This window comes from Sphaeramia orbicularis, chromosome 8 (genome assembly GCF_902148855.1).
Source record: "Sphaeramia orbicularis chromosome 8, fSphaOr1.1, whole genome shotgun sequence".
NCBI classification, from domain to species: domain Eukaryota; kingdom Metazoa; phylum Chordata; class Actinopteri; order Kurtiformes; family Apogonidae; genus Sphaeramia; species Sphaeramia orbicularis.
Genome location: NC_043964.1, coordinates 21,181,014 through 21,204,219, shown reverse-complemented (window position 1 = coordinate 21,204,219; position 23,206 = coordinate 21,181,014). Strand labels below are relative to the sequence as shown.

Below are 23,206 nucleotides of genomic sequence, written 5' to 3'. Positions count from 1 at the left end.
AAAATGTAATCAATTTTGTGAGAAGATCAAATTAGCAAAAAAACCTGACCTGACTGAGAAAAACAGATGTCATTTTTGGATTTAGCGGTGCAAAATGGTCCTAATTCAGTTGAAAAAAACCTAGGGGTCAAGTCACGCGGTTATGTAAGGAGTGCCCGACTACATTTTATACTCTAATTCAAAAAGTATTTAAGCTAGAGACATGAATAATACATCATTTTAAAGGTATTAACTAGTACTTGACGCTCATAAAAAGAAACAAAAGCTATAGTGCCATCTTTTGCCATAAAAATTTGAAAAACTGCATGGTTATGTAGGGAACAAAAATTAACATCTAAATTTTCCTTTTTTTTTAAACGTTTTAAAAGTGAGGTTACAAGTGTCTCCTAATTATGAAAATTTGCTCAGATGTTCTTTAAGGTGTCTATTTTGATAACCTATGGATGCATTTTTAAAAAAAATTTTTTTAAACATAACTATGACTTTTGGCAAGAGTTTTAACCCTTTCATGCACAGTGGTCACTGCAGTGGACAGTTATTCTACAGCTGTTCTCTTGTATATTCATGGATTTTGTTGTTTTACTTGCATATCAACCAACATAGTGGATATTTATGCACCATCCCATAAGACACTGCAATTCATACCGTTACTGTAACATTCCTGTTCTTGATAAACCTGATCCGCAGAAACATATTTGAGTGTAAATCAATTTTTAGTTGTTATTCGTCTGTAATTAACAGTTTTTTGTTTTTTTTTTAGTTGTTGTGTTTTGTTGTTTTTTGCATATTATTTGAGTGAGTAATAACTACAGTCTACTCTCGTTATACCGCCAACTTCCGTTCACGGCCAAATTGGCGGTATAGCGAAAATGACGTTACAACGGGTTGCGTCCATAATGTGCATGTCTTTACTATATGATGTCTATGCTGCCTCCGTTAACCCGTTCTAATTGCGTTTCTAAATAAATCTTGATTCTGTTATGTTGTAAGGGATCATTTAAAGTGGGGAAACATTTAAGCATTATTATACCGTGTCGGGAAATGACACCATCATCTTGAGGCTTTGGCTTAATCCCACGTCCTCTTCCCGACATCCTGACCTACTGAGTGTTCTGCGATAAATGAACGGTGGCCGTTCCGTAGACCTACTCGTAGCTTGTTGCGATCAGTGTCTGGCGCGTTTGTTTCAGTGCATTGTTAAAATTTATGTGTACTCGATGGCAATCCCGCTGGCGGTATAACGGTCAGGAAATCAATGGTATAAGTGTTGTTAGTGCATGGAACTGGGCTGGTGGATGGCGATAGGCGGAAATGGCGGTAGCTAATGGAATAATGCATTGGGGATTTTTGTGCAATGGTTTTGGTCGGCGGTGAGCGAAAATGGCGGTATAACGCCGGGCGGTTTAACGAGAGTAGACTGTACTATTATAGTATGTTAAAATGTGAGAAAACATCAGATTAGCAACATTAAAAAAAAACATTTATTTCATCGTTTTCACACAGTATGACAGTAAATGCATGTTTTTTTTTTGCTTCAAAAACTAAACACATGGTGTCCAGCTGAGTGGACATTTTTGTAACTCCATAGGTTCATAAAAAAAAAAAAAAAATTCAATCACATTGTTTTTTTCATGCCTAAAGACGAATAAAAACACTCAGGGAAAAAATCTTGATAAAGGTTCTCATAATTCGTGCATGAAAGGGTTAAAGAATGGAATGGTTATGTATGGAATTCGGAATTTCGGTTATGTAGGGAAAGAAAAGACGGGTAACAAATTTACACATGCGAGACAACTTGCAAAAAACATTTTTTTTGTAACCCAGTGTAATTAGTCCTACTGTTCAGTTCTCCTAGCCTATAGCCTATTCTCATGGCCTACACACATTTTTTAATGCTGCAGGGTACCTTATGGAAAGACAAATTTGTACTTTACATAACTTTGGACCTTTTTTCATAGTCTAAAGGTGTAATTCTGGCCTCCTAAAGACCAATATTATACTTTTGAGAGAACATTCTTAAAAAATGTACTTATAGGTACATAAATGTTTTGATCTCGTACCTCTATTTTTGAGAGTGTACTGTCCTATTTTCACAGTGCACCCCCCCCCCCGCCAAAAAACAAAAAAGTGAGTAACTCCATACATTGCCCTCCTCTTGAGTGAAAATGAAATGAATGAGAAATACAGTAGAGGGCAGTGTTAAGCCAGCAAATTCTCTTATTTGGTTGCTTGCCAGTCCTTCATACTGTTCTTCTCATCTGGTGAATAGTGCTGTCATATGGTGATAATGTTATACTACATTTCGGCTCCTTAACTGGGAACGTCCCAGAGATGAATCCCTGCCATATGTGGAGGAAGTGGTCAGGGCAGGCATCCTGTTATACGGCACTGTCAGTTCAATCTGGACCACATCCACCACCGCCTGATTCCTTAAGTTAGCTGCCTCTGCCATGTGGAACTGTGGCTGAGTCTTCTCCACAGGCGGTTATTTCTGTTTGGAAGAGGTGCTTATATTAATAGCACATCCCTCCTCTAGAACACGGGGGAAAAAAAAATGTAGCCACATGCAAACACCGATGTCTTTGAATCCTTCAAATCTACCCTTCAGTCCACTCTTTTGGTGTTTTTTTTTTTTTTTTTCAAACATCTGTTCACAAGCATGCCATAAGTCAGGGGTCTCAAACTCATTTTCTTTCAGGGGCTGCATTCAGCCTGATTTGATCTCCAGTGGGCCGGACCAGGAAAATAATAACATAATAACCTATAAATAATGACAACTCCAAATATTTGTCTTTGTTGTAGTGCAAAAAAGACCCATTGAATTATGAAAATACTTACTTTTATGAACTATTCAAATAAAAAAGATGTGAATAACCTGAAAAAAAAACAACATTTCTTAAGAAAAATAAGTGCAATTTTAACAATATTAAGCCTCAACTTATCATTTCTACATGTGAATTGTGGATCGAATCTACAAAGACACTAAACACTTAGTAACAGGCAGAAAAGAGTTAAAATTATGCTTAATTTTCTTTAGACATTTCAGGTTGTTCATATTTGTTCAGGTTATTCACATTTAATTGTTACAGGATAATTTGTCAATGTAAATGTTTTCATAATTAAATGTTATTTTTTTGCACTAAAACAAAGAAACCAATTTGAAGTTGTCAATTCAAAATTTTTTTCCATTTTAGCCAATAATTAGTAAATTTTTCCAAATTATGGTTCAAGGAGAAAGTTAGTTTTTCCATATTGTATATTTCTTTAATAATTCCAATCCATTCCTTACTTGTTGGGGGTTCTTCGCTCAGCCATTTTCTTGTTACGGCTTTTTTACAGGCTGCCATTATTATATTAATCAGGTATTTGTCTCTAGAGTTGACTGTGGGTGGCAGATTTCCAAGATAAACTGTGCAGAAATCATGTTTAATCTCAAACCCCATTATTGTGTTAATCATTTTCACCATTTCAATCCAGTAAGGCCTAATTTTTGGACAATCCCAGAAAATGTGAAAATGGTCTGCAAAGGCGTTCCCACATTTTCTCCAAAAATTCCCATGACTCGGTAGGCCCGTTTGCATTTGTCTTAATTTGGGGGTAATGAAAAATCTGACAATATTTTTCCAGCTGAATTCCTTCCAATGACTTGAATTTGACGTGCCTGATTGGGTTTTACAAAAGTTCCACCAGTCCTCTTCTGAAATGATTATTTTGGCCTCTTTCTCCCATTTATATTTAATATCGAGTGTAGAAACTCCTTTGTTTGATTGTAAACATGAGTAGATCTTTGCGATTAGTCTGCTGGTGACTTTGGATTTATATGCAGCGATCATGATGCACTTTGTAAATTCATCCCACGGGCCGCATTGGAACCTTTAGTGGGCCACATTTGGCCCCCGGGCCGCATGTTTGAGACCCCTGCCATAAGCAGTCTCTTCCTGCTTCCCATCCAGGCACGTGCATACATAGGGCCCAAAGGGGGCTTGAGTCCCTGCCCTTTTTGCATCGTAGAAAAAGTGCCCTTTTTACGTTTAAAAGAAAACGGCTGTATAAAAACGCCACAGTTATCTACCGTACGCATTTCCTTTTTATAGTGCGTATGTGTGTTGAGTCTGATGACGCGTCTCTGTCCGCTGTCTCTGACCGAGGGGCGGGGCTTCCCTATGCTGCACGTGCACATGCATAGAGAGAGAGAGAGAGAGAGAGAGAGAGAGAGAGAGAGAGAGAGAGAGAGAGAGAGAGAGAAGCCGCGGTCACATCTCCACTGTGTAGTTCCTGCACAGATGAGACAGGACAGTGGATTGACTTCAACCTTTGTAGCTTATCAAGCCCCCCCCCCTCTCTAAAATTACTTGAATGTATTGAATCGGAAACAGGAGGAATCATTCACTCCACTTGATTTTACTGACAATTTACATTTGTTTCCAGATCTTCAGTTTCTTGTGCCTTTGCTGCTGTGACTGTTTCTCCAGTCGGAACAGGAAACTCAAACAGCAGTCACAGTAGGACTGGTTTGTGTGGAGCCTGGACTTTTTTTTTTTTTTTTTAAATGAAAGCTGCGTTAATGTGCACCTTGGGAAAAATATCTTATTAGCCTTAGCTTACCAGTTTGGAAGTTATGACTCGGTTTTGGGGAGTCGGGAAATTGTTCTAGTTTATTGTGTAGCTAATCTCAGGTCTCAGACTATGTTAGCTATCAACAACAACAACAACAAATTATTGAGATCAACATGTTGACTGCAGTCCTGTAGGCATGCAGGCTGAACTACAGACTAAACAGGACTGTTTTTCTAGTATTTATTTCTATGTTTTTGTCAGTGTTTCACAGTTGAATGTTCATGTGTTACAATCTTTATCTTCAACAATATATCGCCTGATAAAAAGCCAATGTTTTATTGCTTTTTAGAACTGCAGCTGAATCGCGTGTCCTCCAAACCTCAGTATTATGATACATTTTGACAATAATTTGATGACACAAGAGAAACAGCAATTGCATCACTCACAGCTACACAATATACACAGCTATGTTGTTGTTATCTATGGCTACTTTATTAATTTTACATTAAGCCACATATTGTGTTATTAAGGCCTGAAAAAAATTTGGCGCACACATACTGCCCTTTTGTGACTTTGAGCCCCTGCCCCTCTATGATCCTGTCCATGTTCCTGTTCCCATCTATTCTCTTTCCGTCCCTCTGAACTTCAGTCTGGACTTGGTCTGACCTGCAGTGACAGCATGTTGGACTAACATCTCCGTGAGCAGACAAAAGCTGACCTATTCTTCCTTGGACTCCAGTGCAAATGGTGAAAGGGATAAAGTTCTCAGGACCAACAAGTCGGTGGAAGCAGTCTGACATATTGCAGGATGACAAAAGGTGCTGGCCTGCATACACCACCCCAACGCTGTGCCACCAGGTGATGTTAATACACAGCAAATGGCCTTTTATCGAAGCCACTTCAACACGAAAAAAACCACAAGCATGAATAAGTCATATGTTTGAAAAATACAAATTATGTAAGTCATGACTCACCAGGCATAAAATAAGACAGCGGGAAGCGTGTTCCTGCGCTTCTGGAGCCAAATCACGACAAACAAATGTATTTGGGTGCGTTCACCCCTACAGCTGGCCTAAGCTGTCCACAGGGGGTTAAGCCCCACAAATCTTACCACTATATCCTTATTACATTTGATCCTAATCCGCTCCATGTTTGGCCAAATCAGTCTACTCATTTAGTTTGTAGATAATTCCATCTCGGCTTCTAGTCTGTGTTTAAGATCATCATATCTGCAAAACGCTACATTTATAACCAGTGTTGGGAGTAACATGTTACAAAAGTAATGCATTACAGCACAGGTGTCAAACATCCGGCCCAGGGGCCAAATCCGGCCTGCCAAAGGCTCCAGTCCGGCCCTTGGGATGAATTTGTGAAATGCAAAAATTACACTAAGATATTAACAATCCTTTTAGTTCAGGTTCCACATTCAGACCAATTCAATCTCAGGTGGATCATAGTAACCTATAAATACTCACAATTCCAAATTTTTCTCTTTGTAAATGTAAATATTTTCATGTATTTACACTAAAACAAAGTATAATATTGCAAAAATATCTGAATAACCTGAAAAAATATGAACAACCTGAAATGTCTTAAGAGAAGTAAGTGCAATTTTAATAATATTCCACCTGTTACTACATTTTTTGTGTGCCTGTAGATCCACTGTGATCTATAAGTTATAATGTACATGTGTAAATGATAAACTGAGGCAGAATATTGTTAAAATTACATATTTTTTCAGTTTGTTCATATTATTCACATTGTTTGAAAGGATATTTTGTAGACGCAAACATTTTCATAATGTAATTTTACTTTTTTCACTCTAAAACATAGAGAAAAGTTCGTAGTTGACAATTCTTTATATATCATTAAATGATAATTTTACTGGTCCGGCCCACTTCAGATCAAATTTAGCTGAATGTGGCCCCTTAACTAAAATGAGTTTGACAGCCCTGAATTACAGTAACATTACTTTTTACTGTAACGCAGTAGTGTAAGGCATTACTAATCAGTTTTCTGTAATATTTTACTTGGTACATGGTCAATAGCGCTTCTGTTACAACACACTTTTCAGCCATAATTTAATTGCTTCATTGAAAACAAAAAGCAAAAAAACAGCAAGATCGCAAGACCTTAAAGGAGTGATATTTTGCTTTTCCAAATGTAATTATGCATTTTCAAACATTCCCCTGTGGTCTACATGAACTGTAACTGCTATGTTTAGGTCTGAATTCTTCATTAATTCAACTCCACAGGTCCATCTTCAACCCTATTTCTGAGTAATGACACCAGAAAGGTCGTTTTGAGCGCTGGCCCTTTAAATGCAAATGAGCTACTTTATGCCCCACCCCCTCCATGTTGTTGGCTGTACTGCTCTGTCTCTTTCAACCAAAGACTGATCATTTTTGGTAATCGGCTTGAAGTTTGGACATATTTTCAGTTTGGACTACAACCACTGCTGCTAACAAACAATTATGTCGTACTCAGAGAAATGTTCGTTGGAAATCTTGACCTTATATGTGCAAATGTCGTGATGTAACTAATTATAAAACGTAACAAATTAAGCAGGAATTAAAACAGGTTGTAGAAATCCACTCGATTTTTGCCAAAATTAATATAAAGATAGCTTTGCAGCATCCGGAGGGTTCATATTCTAACTTTATGAACTATTAGGATCCAAATACACAAATAAATGAACCAAAGACTAATAAAAGTGGGTTTAGCAAAATATGACCCCTTTAAGGACTCAGAAATGCAGCAGGAAAGTTCTATTTCCTGTTGGTGTTCAGCCAATGGGTGAAGACAGCAGAAGACAGTACACTGGTCACATGGACGTATGCTCATTACTAACCCTAACCCTGCTTTACAGAAGCTAGTTAGCATGACCCCTACATATACATATTACCCCTTTAACCCTTTCATGCATGAATTATGAGAACATTAATGAAGATTTTTTTTTTTCCCCTGAGTGTTTTTATTCCTCTTTAGGCATGGATAAAAAAAGAAACATTTTTATGAACCTATTTTTCATGGAGTTACAAAATATCCACTCAGTTGGGCACAAAGCGTTTAATTTTAGAAGCAAAGAAACATGTATTTACTGAAATACTGCGTGAATGTTCAGTGCTGCTAATCTGATGTTTTGTCACATTTTAACATACTTGCATGGAGATAGTATGCAAAAAAAACCAAAAAAAAACCAACCTTTTTGTTTAAAAAATACAAAACAGTTAATTACAGTCTAATAACAATTAGCATTTTTTTTTTAACTCAAACATGCTACTGCAGATTAGGTTTATCTAGAACAGCAAATTTACAGTAATGATATGAATTACAGTGTATGGGATTATGCATAAGTGTCCACTGTGTTGGCCGATATGGAAATAAAACAACAAAAACCATGAATACGCAGGAGACCAGCTTTGAACAGCTGTGCACTGTAGGGACCATTATGCATGAAAGGGTTAATGTGTTATGAGAATAAACAGACAACAGTTAAATACTGTAGAAACTAGCACTAAATACTGTAGAGTGATTTTGTAGACAACAGTGTTAATCTTCTTTTAAAGGGGTCATATTTTGCTAAATCCACTTTTACTAGTCTTTGGTTCATGTATTTGTGTATTTGGACGCTAATAGTTCATACAGTTTGAATTTGAACTCTCCAGGTGCTGCAAAGCTATCTTTATATTCATTTTAGTAAAACTCGAGTAGATTTCTTTCAATTCCTGCTTAATTTGTTATGTTTTAGAACTAGTTACATCATGACATTTGCACATATAAAGTCAAGACTTTGAACGAACATTTCTCCTAGTACGACATAATTGTTTGTCAGCAGCAGCGGTTGTAGTAAAAACTGAAAATATGTCCAAACTTCGAGCCGATTACCTAAAATGTTCAGTTATTGGTTGAAAGAGACAGAGTAGCACAGCCAATAACCTAAAGGGGGTGGGGTCATTTGTATTTTTAAAGGGCCAGTGCTCAAAACGACCTTTCTGGTGTCATTACTCAGAAATAGGGTTGAAGATGGACCTGTGGAGTTGAATTAATGAAGAATTCAGACCCAAGCATAGCATTTACAGTTTGGGATGTAATGATTAACTGTTGTAAAATTGCAGACGGTTAGTATTATCATTTAAATTCTAATTATCATGATAACTGTGTTTGATTACTGCACTTTTAGGAGAAAAAACGCCTATGTAAAGATCTGCTTTTATGCCACATATTTGAGTATAGTTTTAATTTATTGCAATTTTGATTTTATATACCTAATAGCTGGAACCAATATTCACTTTTTGAAGTCTCTGAAAAGGTTCGTTAAACATCTTTGTGTTATTTATGCAATAAAGTACATAAATTTATCAAATCGGATTTTATATTTTTTTGTGTTTTCTGGCCTTTTATGTTTATATAGTTGGTTAAAGTGAAAAAGTAATAGGTAGATGATATAGATGAAGTTGTGCTGAAAAAAAAAGATACCAAACATGGGTATAGTAAACATTTCTGTATATAGTATATAAAGGCAAAATCAAAAGTACTGAAAAACAGCCAAAATAGGCTCAGACCACTAAGGGTTAATACTTGAATGTTTCTGCCAACAGAAGGTACATTGTGCCTATTATTTTATTTATTTATTTATTTTTAAATCCAACTTGGTTAAATTATTTCAGTGCATGTATCATTACTTTTTGAACATTTTGAGCACAATTTCAATAATACTGCAATAATAATGATAACCGTGATTATTTTGGTCACAATAACAGTGATATGAATTTTTCATATCATTACATCCCTATTTACAGTTTATGTAGACCATAGGGAAATTATATAAAATGCATAATTCCATTTAAAAAAAAAAAAAAAATATCACTCCTTTAAAAGATTACATTATGTCATTTGTTTCCAAGAGTCCTTTTCTTTCTGTCTTTCTTTCTTGGCAGCAAAGTACAAAGAGTGAAAGGATTTGCTTATTAACAGAAATGGACAAACACCTTCATTCAGCATGAATATTTTGATCTGACAGCCACTGTTGCAGTAAGGACCCGAGAAGGAGGAGGCAGGAGAGAGTGAGAGACTGAGAAAAGACATGACACTTTGTCTTTCTTCACAGCTCTCCTTCATCCACCAGCGCATGCTTCCAGGCCTGCTGAGGATTTGGAGAGTTTGACAGGTGAAATAACCAGGCATGGATGCCAGGCTTGGCAAAGAGGCACCGGGCTCTCACCAAATGTTCAGCATGAGACACGCATTACAACTGAAGAACGGTAGGAAAGGCAAGGAGGTGGAGAGAACAGTCATCTGAGGAACTAAAATACCAGGAAAAAGAAAGTAGATGAAAGAGTGAAGGTGGTGGTGAGAGAAACAAGGAAAGTGTTGCATGAAAGTTGAATATTCATTCAAGTCATATATTAACAAATACTGCTCAGCATTTGCTGCTGTAAACTGAGATTCCACTGCTTTTCGTCACAAAGGCCAGCACAAACCATCTAAATAACAGTTTTTATCCCAAGGCCATAACTGCAGTGAATACTGCTGGACATTAAATAATTGTGTGGAATGCTGAATGTTGTCCATGATGGCTAAAATTCACTTAGAGGTCTTATTTCTGTCTTTGTGCATAAGAAATCAATATAAGTGAATCCCCAAAGGAACTTTGTGTTGGTAAATGCAAGTTATGCAAATTTACAGGATTTCAGTTCTGTTGCAACATGTTGATGGTCATATGAACTATGTTTTCAGCTCAAAAATGTCCAATTTCATCACAATTAATGCTAAATTTTCATGTCACAAATGGCCAAGTTAGATTTTAACTGGATTGACCTGAAAAACAAATATTCAATTCTTTTAGATTCCCCAGTTTTTCTTACAAGATTCTATCCTACATATCACGTTTTATTTTTACAGGTTGCAATATGGAGTATGGTGCTGATCCATCCTGCTTATGTTACGCCAATACATACATTTAGAATGTCACACGTCACTTTTGAAATCAGCAGTTTTCTAATAATAAGCATTTTTATTAAGAAATAACAATTCTATATTGCTATTTACTCTTTAGTATGATGATAAACTATACAATAAATAATTCTGAGTTAGTTTTTGCACAGGGATCATTTGTGGAAACGGTGACATGGCTGCCGAGCATCAGTATGATGGGATCTGTAACAACCATGTCACATCCGTCCACTGCCACATTTTGTGTTTTTGTGTCAGCTGTTATTGTTTTAGATCCACAATACTAACATTTATGAATAAGAGGATAATGAGCAATAGTAAGTATATAAGTTTATTCCTAATAAAGTACTGGTACTGACCAGAGCATCATGGGTAATGTCACGTCCGTCCACCATTAAAAGTTTTCACATACACGTACTATTCAAAATCCAATATTTCTGAAAATATAACTTCCACTGTCAAATAATATCAGTAGTTTGTGCACAAATGTATTAGCATTATTTCAACACAGTTCTATGCATTTCTTACAACTTTTTTTTTTTTTTTTGACAAAAATAGCCACTCATTTGACCCCCTAAGTAAATTTTAGCCGTAGAGTATATGATGTTGTTTTATGTGTCTTTTATACATCTAGTAACAGAATGATGCTTTTTAAATTTTTTTTTTTAGATATTTATGCCATCAAGGTTTTTCTTTTATATTTTAGCTTTTATACTCATTTATATTCATTATTTATACTTTTTTATGACACCTAGGACGACTGCACTTTAATTTCATTTTACCTGTACAATGACAATAAAAACATTCTATTCCTCTAATCTGTTCTATTCTATATTTTCAGTCCTCAGCCAACATTAGGTTTGTTGGTTTAGTAAAGTTCTAATGACCACACAAATGCAGTATCAGTCTTCGTTTTAAGATATAATCTGGATATATGTGCATATATGTATGTACTGCAGTAAAAACAAAACTTTCAGGGGAAAAAAAACAGCTTCTATAAACCAAAGTGGTAATATTTAGTGTGGATTTAACATTTCTTTAACCCTTTTGTTCAGACAATGTGACATTTCTTGCATTAATTTTCGAATGCTTTACACCAGGTTTTATTTAACACATATCACGTTTCTAATAGTTTGTGCTGCATCCCACTAAATAATGACATTAACTTTTAGAACACATTTAGTTCATTTTTGTGAGTGTGTTTTAAGGCTGTGCACATATTCCCTGAAGAAAAGAGAATTTGAAATAAACATGTACGATCAGTCTAACCCAAGTGCAAAAACAACCAAAGTAAGAACAGCCAAACACTTTTACACAACACTCTATATTATGTGAATATGTCATCATCAGCTCTGGGGAAATGTAACGGACAGTTTCCACTGTTTTCTAACATTTTATTCCAAACAAATACCAATTAATCCATTAAACAATTAAAAATAGATTAGTTATAATCAGATTAAGCTAATCTTCAGGGTACCTGCTAGTTTTATATTTATGTAGACGGACACAAAAAGGCTGGTGGAATTAAAAAAAAAAAAAAAAAGTAACATCTATCTGTTCTGACACTCAAGTAAAAAGCTCAGCCAAGAGAGCTTTCTTCACTCAATACTAAATGATTTCAGGATGATGAGATGAGATAAAAATATCTTGGTTGCTCTGTCCTTACTTAGCCAAACTGGCCCAGTGTGTAGTGCACAGACTTAGCAGCATGTGGTGTTTTATCTGTGCTGGTAATACCAGCACTGGACTCATAGAGGAAGTGAGATGAGGCCATTGGGCAACCTTATCTCTGGTGTCACAGGGCAGGCACAGACAAGAATGCTTTTGCTGAGCATCAGCCTCAAGGCATTTCCATGGGGCTGAGCATCCCCTTATGAGGACTAATGAAGCAGCATGCACACATCCACAAGGAAGTGCTAACAATCTTATCATGTCTTGTCAAGATAGTAAGTTGTACAAATAAATAAAACAGTACTTGGAATAAGCAGTAATTAATTAAGAGATTCAGGGATTAGAGAAGAGGCAAATACAATTAGCCTGCAGAGGTTTCTGAAGGCACCACAGAGTTGAATCTCAGCTACGGGGTCTGGGATTGCTTATACAGCTGGTTGTAGTCTCCGATAGAATCTCACGTCCACATCAATCAATGGCATCAGGCAGTATTTTATAAAAACAGGAGGTCGGATAATTATAGTGGTCTTTGGTGTAATGAAAACCACATGTGAGTTGTGGTTGGGCTCATCTTACCTTGAGCACAGTGATGTTCCAAGCGTAGCTCTCCATGGCCTTCTGAAGCTTACGACCCTTCAGACCTTCTTTTGCTCCGATGCGATGCAGGTCCTCGTGGAAGTCCAGACCTGGGAACAGACACAGTGAGTATCTTTACACATGATTATCCCGGATTTCACAAGTGAATTTGACAGAGGTCATGTAAACAGAATATTCTGCTTGGATATTCCAAATTGGGGATTTTTTTTTTTTTGAATGGAACATTTTTTGATTCAGCCGTATGGGATCTGCCAATATTATTCCAGGTTTTTACAGTTGATTGCAACACATGGCACTGGTCTATCATCAGCGGAGGTAAAGCCAAACATTCCCTCTGGTAAAGATGGACTCTCTCAAGAAAAGTCCACATTTCTGGTCAGAAGGATAAAACACACCAGCTGTCAGATATTGTGACAGAGGATGCCAACAGGTTTATGGATGTGAGTAAATCAGAGGTGATTTCTCATCGACTGCAAGAGAAGCTCGGCTTCCCCTAAAATTACGAAAATTAAATGGTTAACTATGTTTGGTTGTGTTGACACTTCATTGACTACAAATGTGTTAGAACACGTTCATCTCACAGACGAGTTCGTTCAGAATCAGCTTTATCACAAATCAACAGACTCGATGTTGTTCACTTCTCATACATTCCCGTTGCGCTGTTTTCTCATTCAGTCTCTGCTCAGTGCATTTGTCCATAGACGCTCAGCGTCCATGCACTTCAATGGGACTGAGTGGAACAGTTTTTTTCATTGCCTAAAAACTGGACGGTAATTGGATAAATGCCACGATGTTGTCCCGCCCCCGGACACTCGGCATCTCTGGGGGTGAATGGAACTGTGGGCGGAGCTTGGCTGGGCTGGACGCCAAGCTTCCACATGCTGATTAGAGGATCAGTGGAAAGGCTGAATCCCGTTTGATTGACAGCTAGTTTTAGATCTACTCCCTCATTGACAGAGTTCAGTTTAATACCGTCGCGCATTCTGCTGTGAAATGGAGAGAGAAACCACTACGAAATGACTTGTTCATTTCTTGCACTGTAAATAAAACACACACATTGTACTTCCTTGTTTCAATTTAACATAATTTCAATGTTTTCTTGTTTACTTGGTACGATAAGGTCACTGACCATTTTCTTAAAAAGGAATGGAGGGACGAATTTATGTTTAAATAACTTCACTTTTTTTTTTTTTTTTTATTCAAGCTGACAATGAGCTTCCTCTCTCTGAAAGACAAGCAGCCACCACTGGAGCAAATATCGAAAAGTCGACTTCATTCCTGAAGGTGTTTGATGGAACAAAAGAGGGAGGCTGAGTTGACATGAATATATGCATTATCAATCTGGTGCTGCTTCCACTGATTCAGGATGCGGTAGAGCCAATCACAACCTGTCTATTTGAAATGGGGCGGGTCTAATGTGGTTTGATTTCCATAGTCAAGGGGCATGACTTGACTATGGTTTGCTCACCTTGCGACCAAACATAGTCTGATCCAACCAATTTATTTATTTAATGCACATATTCATAAAAGGTCAGAGTAAATTCAGTTTATTATATCAGACCAGAGAAACTGCAGCAAAAGTGACTTTTTCTGCCAAATATATCATGATCTAAATATAAAAACAAGCGTCTACAACTACTGCCACTTTTCAAAATGCATGGGTTTTACTGGTAAATCAATGTTGCAGAAATTGACAGTGTTTCCATGTTTACTACGGCGCCTCTGAACATCCAAATGGGTCATATCTGATGCTGAGCCCAAGCAGAGAAACTGCATTTTATGAATTATTGAATTATTTACATGTATTGAAAGCATTCGTGGTTCAAAAGTTATTCAGCTTTTTAGATCAGTAGATATTTTTGGTTGCCGGTGGCTGGTTAATAAGGTATTTTTAGTTTATTTTATATGATTATTATTTCACTGTGCAGTGTGTGATGCATAATTTGTGCTACAAAAAACACCTATTCTTGATGACCACACTCCCCACACAAGTACAGGCGCTACATCATTATAGGGTAAAATTAAAGTAGCACAGTGTAAGATAACCTCTAATTAGTCTATCAGTCGGTTCAGCTGCATTTAGCTCAGCCAGACCATTACTAATCCATGGGGCTTTAAGAACAAACTCCTCTTAAAGCTGTAAGTCTCAGTCTGTTTCTCAGTCTGTCCCCGACGACTGACCTGATGCTTCCACATCTCCGTCTTAGCGCGAAAGAAAAACATAATACACTACGATTCACAAAAAGCCTTTCTTCAGAAGTCAATCATTCTTAGTTCTCAGCCATTTTCTGCAGCTAGTAGGCAGATACTGCATCTAAACTGCTGTCAGAGAAGTCTTTAATTAAATTGATTTTTGTTAGACAACAGGATAATTAACTCAGTCAAGTGTCAGGCTTTTGCTTGTGCCCTGAAAACAGTGTTGGGGAGACTTCAACTACATGTAGTGGAACTACGCAGTTCAACTACATTTTGCTGTAACTTGCTGATAGTTAAACAACATTCATATTTTGTGCCGCATCAAGTAGTTCAAGTACTTTTTGTAGTTTAACTACTCAATTTGCAAACTACAAACATAAAATTAAGGGTTTTTTTTAGTGCTGGGCAACAATTGAAATTCTTAATTGCAATTAATCGTGTGGATTTCTGTGATTAATCGCAAATAATCGCATAGTTATATGGGGGGGGTTGGCAGCATCAACAGCATGTATTGCCTTTAAGTAACATTTCAGACTTGAAGTACACCGGTGATAAAAAATAATTCCTCATTGTAGTGCTTCCAAACAACTGTGTCCTTCTCAACCCCACCATCTGAAGACATTTAAAATGAAAATGTCCATGGAAAAGACCGCTACTTTTCTGCATGTTTATGTCCACACCAGTTTATTTCTGGTTGTGAGTGATTGACAGTTGATTTTAGGATAACTGCACCTCTTATATGCTATGTAATAAAATATTTAGCAAAATAACCCAATACAAATTCAATTGTAGTTTAACTACTCAATTTGCAAACAACAAAAATAAAATTAAGGGGTTTTTTTAGATTTAGCTTTGTAATATAAGTAGTATTTCACCATCAAGTGCAAGACAGTCCCTTTTTCTTTGATCCTGAATTGCTTTGAAGGCATGATCATGTCATGACAACACAGCCAAACACTGCCTCTGGTTGGTTTGCCTTGGCAGCCCTTGAATGCTTTGCAGATGTGTGATCATTATTAATGTTTTGTGGTCGTCATCACCATGGACAACCCTCCCTCCAGCGCCCCGATAGCAACATGCTGCCCCAACCATGGCCATATTTTGTTTCATATACACCACATATTCTCAATTTAATGCAAAAATAAAAAGTAGTTGCTAAAACTACTTTTTCTAGCTGTAGTTTTAAAAACTACATTTCTCCAGGGGTAGAAATGTAGTTTGTTTGAACTACTGCCATGATGAACTACTTGTAGTTTTACAAGCTACACTTGCAAAGTAGCCCCAACACTGTCTGAAAATGCAGATTCTATCCTAAAAGACAATTCTCTGTCTTCCTCAGCTAAAAACTCTGAAAATAGTGCAGGTTATGCCACGTTTCCACTGCATGGTATCGGCACGACTCGACTCGACTCGGCTCGGCCTTTTTGCGTTTCCATTATGAAAAGGACCTGGAATCTGGTACCTGGTACTTTTTTTTGGTATCACCTCCGGAGAGGTTCCAAGCGATACTAAACCGTGACGTATAACACTGCAGACCACTGATTGGTTGGACAGTTTTCTCTGTGACCCAACGTTTTACAAAAAACAGATGTGGAAGTTGACAGTAAATATAGCGGTACATTAATCTACATGATAACAGCCCAAAACTACACCATGGTCGGTCGAGGAGATTCAGTCTTTGGTGGCCGACGTAAAAATTCAGACGAGACAACACGCAACGAGCGAGTTTATCAGCAACTCTCTGAGCAGACGACATGGAAATAACGCGCCACATCACTATGACGTCCAGGTACTGTAAAGTCAGTAGTATCCTGTAACGGAAACAGTCTCCAGGAATACCGAGCCGAGCCGAGTCAAGCTGGTTCCACGTAGACCACACATCCTTTCTTTTTTACACCTAATATATGCAAATATTATTCCGGGAAGTTGATTTTAGAATAACTGCACGTCTCATATGCTATTTAATAAAATATTTAGCAAAATAACCCAATGCAAATTCAAAACAGATCACAAAGTTGAGATAAATAAGCAAATGCTGCAGTCTCTAGCTCTCAGTGCACATCAGAGTCGTCACTGCAGACAAAAGCCAGAGCCCCTGTTGTTCTTTAACTTCCATATAATGGGTGATGTAGAGCCATTGCAGAGGATGCTTTTCAGAGCCTGAAAGTTGTGTTAACAGGGTTTAGGGCTGATTTGATCTTGTAATCTGGTGTCTTTCATGGGCTGCTGTTGGTGCAGAGCCGAGTCGAGGCGGTTTGTGATTGCAGGACTAGAGGAGTGAGGCAGACAGGGAGCTAAATAAGAGATGAAATTAGCTGGAGGCGGAATGTCGTAATACAGTCTCTTCAAGCTTTTAATTTCCCAATTATTAAATATTTCCTTCCGCCGAACAGTCCCACAGTTGCTCTTTCTTACTGTCACTTAAACTATTTCAGCCCAATAAACAAAATGTGTCAAGATCATACGCTTTGCTTCAGGAGAAAGAAGAATAAGACTATGGGACAAACGCATGAAACTCCCAAACAGCTCAGTGACAGTTTCTAGTTTGCAAAGAGTGTTTTTTTTTTTTTTATTCTTAATGAGAGCTGCAGCAGCATCTCTTATGATTAAGATGCACAGAAGACAGAGACAACGACAGCCAGACAGCCAGACAGAAAGGTAAGTAAATAATCAAACAGAATATCCAAACAGGAGCTGATGAAAAGACTTGATAAAAAAAGATGGGAAACAGGATGAAAGGGAGACTATACAGTCAGATCAGCGTTTCATTAGTTTATATCAAGTAAGAAGCACTGCAGCGGCTGGGTAGAATATCATCACAGTAAACAGACAATGGGATTTTCCAGGGGAAGACAATAATCACATAAAGCCAAAGACAAATGGTGAATGGGAGACGTCTTCATCTCTCGGTTTTTCCAAAAATGGAATTGACATGAAGTGACCTCGAAATATAGCAGCACGGTCAGAAAGGCAGAAAAAGAAAAAAAACGACATCAATAAATAAGCGTGGTCAGGCTGGTGGGGAGGCCAGAGCTCCTTGTCCCGTGCAGTAATTAGCCTTGCTTGCCTGGATGCAGGGCTGTATTCAAACCAGATACCTCGCTACTTAGAGAGATGAGAGAACAACACAGAGCCAAAGACACGCTGAGGCTTAATTAACTGCTCTCTGCTTCTTTCTCTAAGGTATCCTCTATTCTACTAAGATCTAAACACTGCAGCCTCTCAGTGGTTTTCATCAGACTAGCAAACCTTTCCATAGTAACCAGATGAAAATGAATCAGTGAAAGGTTAGAAAGTTCAGTAACAAAAGGACTATATATAAAATGTTATGAAATGTCAGATCTTTGAATGACTTGGCAGTAGGAGTGGGTGATAGAAGTCTTTTTTATATGTTCACTCCCCTCTATTTTGCTCCTGTTGTTCATCCTACCTACCTGCATTTTCACATCCAACACAATAAACGACAGAGAATAACAGTTTGTATAATACATTATGTATTGCATAATAATTTGTGTTCTACACTTATGTAAACATTAGTGCTAGGCAACAATTGAAATTCTTAATCGCAATTAATCACGTGGATTTCTGTGATTAATCATGCGGGGGGGGGGGGGGGGGGGTTGGCGGCATCAACAACATGTATTGCCTTTAAGTGATATTTCAGACTTGAAGTACTGCAGTGATCAAAAATAATTCCTCATTGCAGTGCTTATAAACAACATTGTCCTTCTCAACCCCACCATCTGAAGACATTTAAACTGAAAATGTCCATGTAAAAGACCGCGACTTTTCTGCATGTTTATGTCCCCACCAGTTATTTCCGGTTGTGAGTGATTGACAGGAGTCTTAAGCCCACCCCAAATGCTGTCATTGGTTGAAACGCTTGATGACGCCAATTGGCAAACCAACCCTGATCAACACCCCCCTCTTCCTGTGACCCATGGTTTACCTACGTGTATTCACAGAATGAGAGCAACGGACTTTCAAAATAATATGCGATGTTGAGTTGTTAAAAGCAAGCAAAGGCAAAGGGGGCCCTCTAGTGGTCGGAATAAGTTGCACTAACGTATGTTTTGTCCTTTCGGTGTTACCATAGTCACTTTGGACATAAGAAGGAACTAACAGACACATTTCTTTCACTCCGTTTGTATGGCCCCAAAAACGTTTGCCGGTGAGTATTTTATGTTCAGTTGTTGTAAGACTGAATAGTATAAAATATCTCTGATGTGAACTTTTGTTGCTGGATAAAAAGACGTTGTAAATCTTAAATTAATCTGTAAATGCTAATCGTTAGCGTGTCTATGGATTCTCCCATTCAAGTTAGCATCGAGCTAGCGATCTTTTTCCCATTCATTTAAATGTATAATGCCATGTAAATGTACTAAGGCAATGAACAGAACTGAGACATATTTTGTATGTATGTTGCAATTTTATAGTGAGTCTCAAGTCTTTGGTGGGCCGCATTTGGCCCACCAAAGGTTCCAATCTGGCCCGTGGGATAAATTTAAAAAGTGCCAAAATTCCATAGTCTTGAAATGAATTAAGCAAAAAAAAAAAAAAAAAGCTTGAATTAAGGATAAAATGTTGAATTAAGCCAAAAAAAATATTAAATTAAGCAAAAAAAACCCCCAAAAAAACAAATTAGCTTGAATTAGGGAAAAAATGTCGACTTAAGCAAAAAAAATCTTCAATTAAGCAAAAGAAATCTTAAATTCAGCCAAAAATCTTGAATAAAGCAAAAAATCTTGAATTGACAACTTCAAATTTTTGTGTTTGTTTTAGTGCAAAAAATAACATTAAATTATGAAAATATTTACATTTACAAACAATCCTGTAACAATAAAATGTGAATAACCTGAACAAATATGAACAACCTGAAATGTCTAAAGAGAATTAAGTGGAATTTCAACAATTTTCTGCCCGTTACTAAATGTTTTGTGCCTTTGTAGATCTGATCTGTAATACACATGCAGAAATGATTAGTCAAGGCAAAATATTGATAAAATTGTACTTATATTTCTTAACAAATTTCATTTTTTTCAGGTTATTCACATCCTTTTTGTTTGGATAGTTTGTAAATGTAAATATTGGCATAATTTAATGTCATTTTTTGCACTAAAACAATTTGCAGTTGTCATTATTTATTGAATCATGCTATTATTTTTCTGGTCCGGCTCACTTCAGATTACATTGGGCTGAATGTGGCCCCCGGTAGAAAATGAGTTTGACACCCCTGCAATAAAGAAACAATAGAAAATGGACAGGAGTTGGAGCTTCTTATCATACAAATATATTAGACATGCATTGCAAACACATAAGGCAGCAAACAGAGAGTACACACACACACGCACATACACGCACAGGCACAGTGGTAGCATCTGGAGGTGGCAGAGTGTGTATCCCAGCTGTCTGTTCGCCCATTAGGGATGTGTGTGATGGTGAGCCATCAATAGTGCCCAGGGGGAATCATTCAACACCTCTCCATCCTCATCAACACGTCAGCTTCACTGCCCAAATTAAACTGATTGGCTGCAATAATGAGTGGGCATAAACTGAATACGGGAAGGAAAGAAGAGAGGACGGAAGGAGGAAGGAAGGAGGGAGGAGAGAGGAGGGAAGAGGGGCTGCTGGGAAACAAACGCCATAGCAACCCAGGACCAACCTGCGCCGCTGTGTATTCTTTAACTATGAGTGATGAATTGCCAAAACGGCAGTCGTTCCACGTTGATCCAAATGGAAATGAGACCGAAGTTAGAAGGTAAGAGGTTAGTTCAGGGCCCTCATTTCACATCGCAGCCCCGCATGTCAGCGTGATTATGGCTTTGTCACAAGAGCATTTAGCTGATGAGCAGAGCACACTTTTAATAGCTAGGGCAAAAGTGTCAGGTCCAATCAAAGGCCTGAAATTAAGCTTAGATACTCTCTCTCTCTCTCACACACACACATATACACACACATATGCATACACACTTCCTGTCTCATCCCATATTCTCTCGATGTTGACAGCCTCTCCTCTAATAGCACCTTTTTTCCGCTTATCACACAGCCATTACACCAAAATTATACCTTTGGCTTCTATATCGATCATGGGGACAAAACCTTCAATTCTATGCAAATCCACCATCGAGTCCGTCAAATTCCTGCACTCACAGAATCTCTATCTGTGTTTTTGATTTTTTGCTATTCTCTCAGTGGTCTGTGCATAATTACATGTCTTATAAGATGGCTTCAGAAGGGCCAGTTCAGTCTATTTCTGATGCACCGTGTCATATACAGGGTGGGGAAGCAAAATTTACAATGAACATTTAGTTGTTTTTTCTCAGCAGGCACTACGTCAATTGTTTTGAAACCAAACATATACTGATGTCATAATCATACCTAACACTATTATCCATACCTTTTCAGAAACTTTTGCCCATATGAGTAATCAGGAAAGCAAACGTCAAAGAGTGTGTGATTTGCTGAATGCACTCGTCACACCAAAGGAGATTTCAAAAATAGTTGGAGTGTCCATAAAGACTGTTTATAATGTAAAGAAGAGAATGACTATGAGCAAAACTATTACGAGAAAGTCTGGAAGATACTATTAAAGAAGAATGGGAGAAGTTGTCACCCGAATATTTGAGGAACACTTGCGCAAGTTTCAGGAAGCGTGTGAAGGCAGTTATTGAGAAAGAAGGAGGACACATAGAATAAAAATATTTTCTACTATGTAAATTTTCTTGTGGCAAATAAATTCTCATGACTTTCAATGAACTAACTGGTCATACACTGTCTTTCAGTCCCTGCCTCAAAATATTGTAAATTTTGCTTCCCCACCCTGTATAAAGAGGTTCATACTTTTACTATTACAGCTAAAATTTATTTAGGGGGTCAAATGAGTGGCCATTTTTGTCCAAAAAAAAAAAGTTGTAAGAAATGCATAGAACTGTGTTGAAATAATGCTAATACATTTGTGACTACTGATATTATTTGACAGTGGAAGCTATATTTTCAGACATTACCCATGATGATCTGGTCAGTACCAGTACTTTATTAGTAATAAACTTATATACTTACTATTGCTAATTCTCCTCTTATTCATAAATGTTAGTATTGTGGATCTAAAACAATAACAGCTGACACAAAAACACAAAATGTGGCAGTGGACGGATGTGACATGGTTGTTACAGATCCCATCATACTGATGCTCGGCAGCCATGTCACCGTTTACACTAATGATCCCTGTGCAAAAACTAGGATCAGAATTATTTATTGTATAGTTTATCATCATACTAAAGAGTAAATAGCAATATAGAATTGTTATTTCTTTATAAAAATGCTTATTATTAGAAAACTGCTGATTTCAAAAGTGACGTGTGACATTCTTAATGTATGTATTGGCGTAACATAAGCAGGATGGATCAGCACCATACTCCATATTGCAACCTGTAAAAATAAAACGTGATATGTAGGATAGAGTCTTGTAAGAAAAACTGGGGAATCTAAAAGAATTGAATATTTGTTTTTCAGGTCAATCCAGTTAAAATCTAACTTGGCCATTTGTGACATGAAAATTTAGCATTAATTGTGATGAAATTGGACATTTTTGAGCTGAAAACATAGTTCATATGACCATCAACATGTTGCAACAGAACTGAAATCCTGTAAATTTGCAGAACTTGCATTTACCAACACAAAGTTCCTTTGGGGATTCACTTATATTGATTTCTTATGCACAAAGACATAAAAATGACCTCTAAGTGAATTTTAGCCATCATGGACAACATTCAGCATTCCACACAATTATTTAATGTCCAGCAGTATTCACTGCAGTTATGGCCTTGGGATAAAAACTGTTATTTAGATGGTTTGTGCTGGCCTTTGTGACAAAAAGCAGTGGAATCTCAGTTTACAGCAGTAAATGCTGAGCAGTATTTGTTAATATACGACTTGAATGAATATCAGACTTTCATGCAACACTTTCCTTGTTTCTCTCACCACCACCTTCACTCTTTCATCTACTTTCTTTTTCCTGGTATTTTAGTTCCTCTGACATTTTTGACCTGAAAACATAGTTCATATGACCATCAACATGTTGCAACAGAACTGAAATCCTGTAAATTTGCATAACTTGCATTTACCAACACAAAATTCCTTTAGGGATTCACTTATATTGATTTCTTATGCACAAAAACATAAATAAGACCTCTAAGCAAATTTTAGCCGATTAGATATTTTTATGCTCTCA

General features: G+C 37.2%; 1 protein-coding gene across 2 annotated transcripts in view; it reads right to left on the bottom strand.

The window, feature by feature from the left end:
• LOC115424443 (inactive phospholipase C-like protein 2) overlaps nucleotides 1–23,206 on the bottom strand; it is a 218,188-nt gene that overhangs the window by 11,942 nt on the left and 183,040 nt on the right. For both annotated transcript variants that reach the window (XR_003936083.1, XM_030141711.1), the window contains exon 5: nucleotides 12,760–12,869. Coding sequence is in view for 1 of the 2 variants with exons in the window: in XM_030141711.1 (XP_029997571.1) it covers nucleotides 12,760–12,869 (110 nt within the window). In the remaining variant the exon portion in view is untranslated. The remainder of the gene's footprint in view (nucleotides 1–12,759; nucleotides 12,870–23,206) is intronic.